We start from the raw sequence: 6,943 nt of genomic DNA, 5'->3' as shown, positions 1-6,943 counted from the left end.
CTAGTTTTCTCTTCCTCTTCTCTAAAGCAGCGCAGCATGGCCTCGCCCCCTTTGTTGCATGTTCCCGAGGGCGGGGTTTATTAGGGTTTGTGACATCACAACCCCGGGAAGTAACTCGTTGTAGTCTCTACCAGCCGTTTTTGTAGGCATTAAACCGCCAGAATTTTAAAAGACATCTTAGATATCTCCGTTTGCATTGAACTTTCAGCTTCGTAACTTTGCAGATATTGTTTATGCTCAAACAGCAACATTACACACTAACTAACGTTTAAAAAAGTGAAATCGCAATCAACCACCCCTTTAAAAGAATATATGGCTTTACTCATGTTTATTCCATCTGAAAACTAGAGACCATATCTTTTTGTATTTTTGGGTGTTATTATGCTTAAGTAAAAATCTGAGCAGTTTGGTTTACTTGGAGTTTGGCCCACAATTCCCTGGCTTCTCTGTCTCCATATGACTGTTCCACCAAGCTGAGCTGGTACTGCAGCCTTTGCTGGGCGAAAAAAGACACCCAATCATCCTGCCAATCATTTACCTGAACACCAAAGGAGAGATAAAAACCTCTTATTGCAAATTATGTCTAAATATGAATCACCCCATTTGTTTTTTATGATCAAACACCCTGGTGATGCTGACCTGAGGGATATAACCACAGCAGGTAGCCACATGAAACCCAAACTTGTTGGCTAGTTGAATTTCAGATGTTCCTGATCCTTTTCCTTTGTAAACACAGAAACTCAAATAAATAATGATGTAATCAAAATTCTACAACAATGCAATATTGGGAGAGGAAAAAAAAACATTACCAACAGACTGCTGTTCCTTGTTTTGTTTCTCTGTCTGTTTCTTGTTGTAAAGATGCAGGTCAGCTAGTTGTTCCCCCAGCTTTGATGAGTATCTACATAAACATTAAACATTTTAAAAAGAGCAAATGCCCAAAATGCTAATGTAATATTTACCCTATTCTCACTCCTATTACAATGGGTTCACATGATTTTGAGTCATACTTATTTAAGCTCCTCATCTCCACATGTTCCATTATGAGAAGAGCTCCACTTCTCTCAAGGTCCACGACCTTCACAGGCCTGGGCACTTTCACTGTGTTTGTAGCCAGGATCGCTTCCAAGCTCGCCATCTCTCCATCAAACATCCTTCTAGCCTACAGAGAAAGAGAGAGATCAGAAAAAAGTCAATGATTTGTACTTTGAAATATTTACAGACTGACACTTTACATAATCTATTGATACTTTGTAATGCAAGCATATACAATTACATGGCATAATGATCAACAAATCATTAATTTATGTACGTTCAAATAATGTATATCAAATGATATTGCATAATGTATTGTAGTTTCAAACAGAAACAGACAAACTGATAAAATAACTGTATAAAACTGTTAAACGAATGTAAAACAAATAAAAGTATATCTTTAAGTTACACATTAACCTATATAATAGTAATTTATATAATACCAATATAATTACAATGCATAATGTGCAGCAGATGATGTTGATGTACGCCCAAATAAAGACAGAGTTGTAATTACTGGAAATAGTATATTCACCATTTGGGAAAATAAAAATATTAAATACAATTAGAAAAGTTAAAAAATATTTGTTAAATATATTTTTATTTATCTATGTTCTCATATTTTTTTTTTGCAGTGTGTTTTTGTAAAATCATAATTGTGGTAATATATAAAACTGCTTTAATGTGTTTGCTATTTGCAATAGTTACTATTTACTTCTTTTCAAAGTGTTATTTATTTATTTATTTAACTAAAATCAGTTAGGGTTTTAAAACAGGCACCATAATGATTGTTAATTATAATAACAGTATAATAATTGAAACAAAAATGTATCATCCCAGTTTTTTTATTCATATATAATATGTGAGATTTCAATGGTGTATTTTTAAAAGAAATTAATACTTTTATTTATCAAGAACGCATTAAATTGATCAAAAGTGACATTAAAGACATTTATAATAAACAAAAAAAATCTAACAGAAATTATTATTATTTTATTTTTTTTAAATGCTGTGCTTTCTATTGATCAGAGTCCTGAAAAAAATTACACATTTTTCCACAAACATATTAACTGTTTTCAACATTGATAATAATAAGTAATGTTTCTTGAGCAACAAATCAGCATATTAGAATGATTTCTGAAGGATCATGTGACACTGAAGACTGGAGTAATGATGCGGAAAATCCAGCTTTATATCACAGGAATAAGTGACATTTTTAAATACAGGTGCATCTCAATAAATTAGTTTGAGGTTTAAGTGTCAGGCAGAATTCCACATTGGTTTCATCTGGTACTATTTTATTTGGCTGGGCTAAAATAAACAATAGAAATAACTGTCAAAATTTAATCTAAAATTTAATTATTTTAAATTTTGTTTGTTTGGACTGTTTATAAAAGTAATAACACTCACAACCGTGCTGTTGGTAACATGGCTATGGTTCAGCCTCAGGCCAATAAAAATGGTGTTGATATTTAGAACAACAGCACTCTTGCTCATGTCATACTTTACATGCTTCTTAATAGATATATAAGACAAGTAAGTTTTACATTGGCCCCATTCACTTACATAAGTGTCTCACCACACACACACACACACACACACACACACACACACACCATCTGAAATCAATAAACATAATATTATCATTAAAATGTTATTAAAAATATTATATTCATTATCTTGTGTTCTCATACTGTTGAAGAAAGATATTGAAATTGTTTAGAGTTGTCGGAGCTCCTCATATTTTCACATAATTTTAACAATATAATCATGAGCAACGCAAAGAAGGAGTAATTAAATGCATGCACAATTCTGTTTTAGGACAGTTCTAGACAAACCCATTATTTTCTATATTTGCATTTTATTACTCTGAAAATATTTCTTTTCCTTCTAATGGTTTTTGAATCTCTCTGACTCTGTAAGTTGTTAAGCCGAAAACAACACATTCATGCTGTCACACGACTAGTTGAAAAAAAAAAGGTCACTCAAAAGAATCGTGACATCATTTATTCCCCTTTTTGTAGTTTTAAACTTGTATGATCCATCAGTTTTTTTTTGGTTTGTTTTTTGGCTTGTTTGTTTTTTCCTCCATACAGTGCAGTCTACTGTAACAAACTGATTAGTTAAATTAGGTATGTTTGATAAAGATCTGGGTTGATGTAAGGCCTTAAAAATGTTCTTGTAGATGGCAGAAAATTTACTCAATTCACTCAAAAGTGTCCCAGCACTTGGCCATTGATGAGGTGAGGGCGCCATCTCTTGGTGGAGGTGCACAATTGTGCAATTTTAATTCAAAAATGTATTGGAACGGAGCACCCCAAAAAATGCACAAAACGTGCTTGCCTCTCCTCCCTTCTGGCCATAATTACCAGTTTCAAGCCCTTTGCTTTATTTCAGCGATCTCAATGTTCAAAGCACTCATTCCTTCACAAGTGATCCATATATAGTCATTCTTTTGGCAGTTTGCTAGCCAGGCTGTTGTGAAGTTCAAGTTGGTAACTTGGCTGTATTTTTTCTTTTCTTAATATGATTCACCATAATAAACACCAGTCCCTCATGAATAAAAAGCAGAAATATTTAGAGCATATACATAATTGTGTAAAATATACCCCACGATTCCCTTGTGCACACAATCTAAACATGAAGTAACCATGTGGTTTAGATATACTTGCAAAATAGTTTTTTTTAAGGTACAACAATGGATGCTGCAGTAAAATAAAGAAGAAGAAGAAAACAAGAGAATTTGCCAGAGGCTTACAATAGTTCTAGAAATTCCCTGCATTTCTGAATTAGTTTTATCCATTGACAGCACCATATTGTTGAAGTTTGAAATCAAGCACATTTGTCATATTTGCAGCAGAAGTGCAACTTCAAAGAGGACCTCTGGAACCTTGGTGTTACACGAACCACTGTTTAAGAACCAATGAACTAAAGAGCAGCGCTAAAGACATTCATTAAACCTCCTAAGCTTGATTTGATCTTGATAATGACAGTGATGTATGCATTAAAGTAGACTACTGCAGTGTCATAATCAAGGGGAGAACACAATTACATGCTTCCTGCTCCCCGTAGAGAACATAAGTAAGACTTCACACTGACAGACTCTCTATATAGAGCAATGGGTTTGCTACAGTTGTGTTGTAGGAGAGGCCAATGCTCAAGTAGAAAGGAGATGGAGGGAGAAGCATGTAAAAAGAGCAATTTGAGTATGGTGAGATATATATATAAATAATTTTCTTCTAAAATTAGCATTTTTCTCATATTTATGTTCAGTTATTTCACTTTATTGGCAATGAAAAGAACCTATTACTGAACCTACGCATGAGAGCCTGCGAATAATGCTCATTTTAGATGATCTTGATAATGACAGTGATGTATGCATTAAAGTAGACTACTGCAGTGTCATAATCAAGGGGAGAACACAATTACATGCTTCCTGCTCCCCGTAGAGAACATAAGTAAGACTTCACACTGACAGACTCTCTATATAGAGCAATGGGTTTGCTACAGTTGTGTTGTAGGAGAGGCCAATGCTCAAGTAGAAAGGAGATGGAGGGAGAAGCATGTAAAAAGAGCAATTTGAGTATGGTGAGGTAATATGAGTTCAGAATGATGCCAGTCTGGTCTGGGGCAACAGGAGAAGCACTTACATTTTCATAGGACATGTCTGTGAAGGTTAATGATTGAGCAGTGTTGAGTCGATACAGGTAAGTTAAATGGTTGAAAAATGTGAAAATGAAGAGTCTTATGTTCACCAAGGTTGCATTTATTTGACAAAATGTTATTAAATTATTTTATTATTATTTTCAGCAGCCATTACGCCAGTCTTCAGTGTCACATGAGTTATTTCACTTTATTGGCAATGAAAAGAACCTATTACTGAACCTACGCATGAGAGCCTGCGAATAATGCTCATTTTAGAAGAAAATTTCAGATGGCGCTTAGAGGCTTTTGCATCAGAACTCTTCATATATATATATATATATATATATATATACAAGACTATAACATTTATATTTAATGCATACTATACTTGAGCTCCAGAGATGCCTGTCCTGGATATCCATTTTTGGCAGCTCCTTCAACTTGTTTCAATTTTATCTTTCTTTTGAATGCTCAGAGCACAAAGACAACATTACCAAGAAACTGTACAACGCTCTACAGCTTGGTGCGATGCCAGTGGTAGGCCTATGGGCTCATCCAGAACAGAAATACAGTATGAGCGTTTCATCCCTGAGATGCATTTATCAACGTCAATGACTTCCCCTCTGTGAGAGCTCTAGCGAAGTATCTCCTTTTGAGCAGACATGAGGCGCTGTACAGCCGGTACTTCAACTGGAGGCGACATTTTGAAGATGAAAATCAGTTCATTCCCTGCCGAGCACGCTTGCTACAGCTGTGATTACATCAGGCGACAAGTGCTCACGAAGCCTTACTAGTGAGGGATTACAGGAGCCATGGTCCTAAAACTCTCTTAAAGTCCCCCTGTAGTCAAAACAGTATATTTTATTAATGCTTATTTAAGCTACTCAAATGTATTAGTTGTTTTTGAAAGTATGAGAAATATAAATAGGCCTACTGTATAGGAACAAAAGGCGTTTTTTTTTTTTTACTCTGCAAATCAAGTCATAGCGTGCACTGGGAACAGAATTTAAAAGCATTTTTTTATACTCTATCCCACATCTTGTTTTAACACTATATCCTGATAGAGCACATACATCACAGAGATGTCTATTTGAGGTCTGCATTTACATATGCAAGAAAGAGTAATTTTTTTAGAGGGTAATTTGCTCATCTGCAATTCGTCTATAGGATTTTTCATATCAGATGTCAAATAGATGTTTAGAAAATGTCTTTAAGATGTTTATGATTTAGAATGCATATAAAACTGACATCTTAAAGACGTCTATCAGAAGTTTGTATACAGCAGATGCTTTCCAGGGGTGTATTCCAGAAAGCACGGTTAATTTACAAACCCTGAACTTTCGGTTGATTAACCCCAAACCTTGCTTACTCGAGGTATGTGGTTCCAAAATGTGCCTACTTATACTACGCCCTTAAAGAATGTACTCTTTTGGTGAAGAAAAAGTACACACTTTTGAGTGTGTAGTAGAAGAGTAGGCAAGCTTTGGGACATACTATCACGTCACACAAGTGCGTCGTTAAAGGACCGCTCTGTCGCACCTGTTACACGCACCCTGTCACTGTAAACTGGCCTGTCAATCATCTTGTCACAGTTAACATCCTCCACATTTCATTTCATTTAACTTCCTACCGTACTGGAGAGAAAAGAAGTAGCTGGTTGATCTGCCAGTCGCGTGTCTTCCATGCGGAGAACTCTGCTCATATTTTCTGCATAATGATGCATTTAAAAGTTAACGACCAAATGGATGTTTATAAAAGTTCACATTGCTGCTGCAGATGAAGTATAGCACGGATAACAATAAATAAATATTTTTTTACCAGGTTAAATGTTGATTATTAGTAACTCAACCCCCTTTTTGTAAACCTCTCTACTTAACCGACGATCGCGCGCATCCGCCACGTTTGTAGTTTTTGTAACGCGTTTTATTCGTGTTTGTAGTTCTGGACCGAATCCTGATCGCCAAAGGATCGACACTTCGAAAATCGACCTGAAATAGTAGACCATCCAGGGACTTTTGGCATACTCTTTTCATGGTTTGGGACACACTTATGCCTTGTCCAAATACCCACACTTGCGGTCTTTGCACTTGACCACTTGACAACTAATATGACGTATTTCCTGTATTTGGCCCAAGTGAGAATGACGACCGCAAGTGTGTGTCAAACTTTTCATTACCTGATGGGACACACTTAGTGTTGTAAAAATGCAAGTGTTTACATAGCTTTATTTTAATTTTAATTTTAAATACTTTGCATTTTAAAA

General features: G+C 35.3%; 1 protein-coding gene across 1 annotated transcript in view; it reads right to left on the bottom strand.

Annotated features, from left to right (window-relative positions):
* The window catches only part of fn3krp (fructosamine 3 kinase related protein), a 2,589-nt gene extending 1,431 nt beyond the window's left edge, over positions 1 to 1,158 (bottom strand). Inside the window, exons 1-4 of the mRNA XM_016558820.1 lie at positions 1,011 to 1,158; positions 810 to 901; positions 640 to 722; positions 416 to 538 (exon numbers count right to left, since the gene is read on the bottom strand). Of these exons, the coding sequence (XP_016414306.1) occupies positions 416 to 538; positions 640 to 722; positions 810 to 901; positions 1,011 to 1,153 (441 nt within the window). The 5' untranslated portion in view covers positions 1,154 to 1,158. The remainder of the gene's footprint in view (positions 1 to 415; positions 539 to 639; positions 723 to 809; positions 902 to 1,010) is intronic.
* Positions 1,159 to 6,943: the final 5,785 nt, after the last annotated feature.

Source organism: Sinocyclocheilus rhinocerous, unplaced genomic scaffold (assembly GCF_001515625.1).
Source record: "Sinocyclocheilus rhinocerous isolate Xijiao unplaced genomic scaffold, SAMN03320098_v1.1 scaffold1219, whole genome shotgun sequence".
Classification (NCBI taxonomy): Eukaryota; Metazoa; Chordata; class Actinopteri; order Cypriniformes; family Cyprinidae; genus Sinocyclocheilus; species Sinocyclocheilus rhinocerous.
This window is presented reverse-complemented; position numbering and strand designations above follow the sequence as displayed.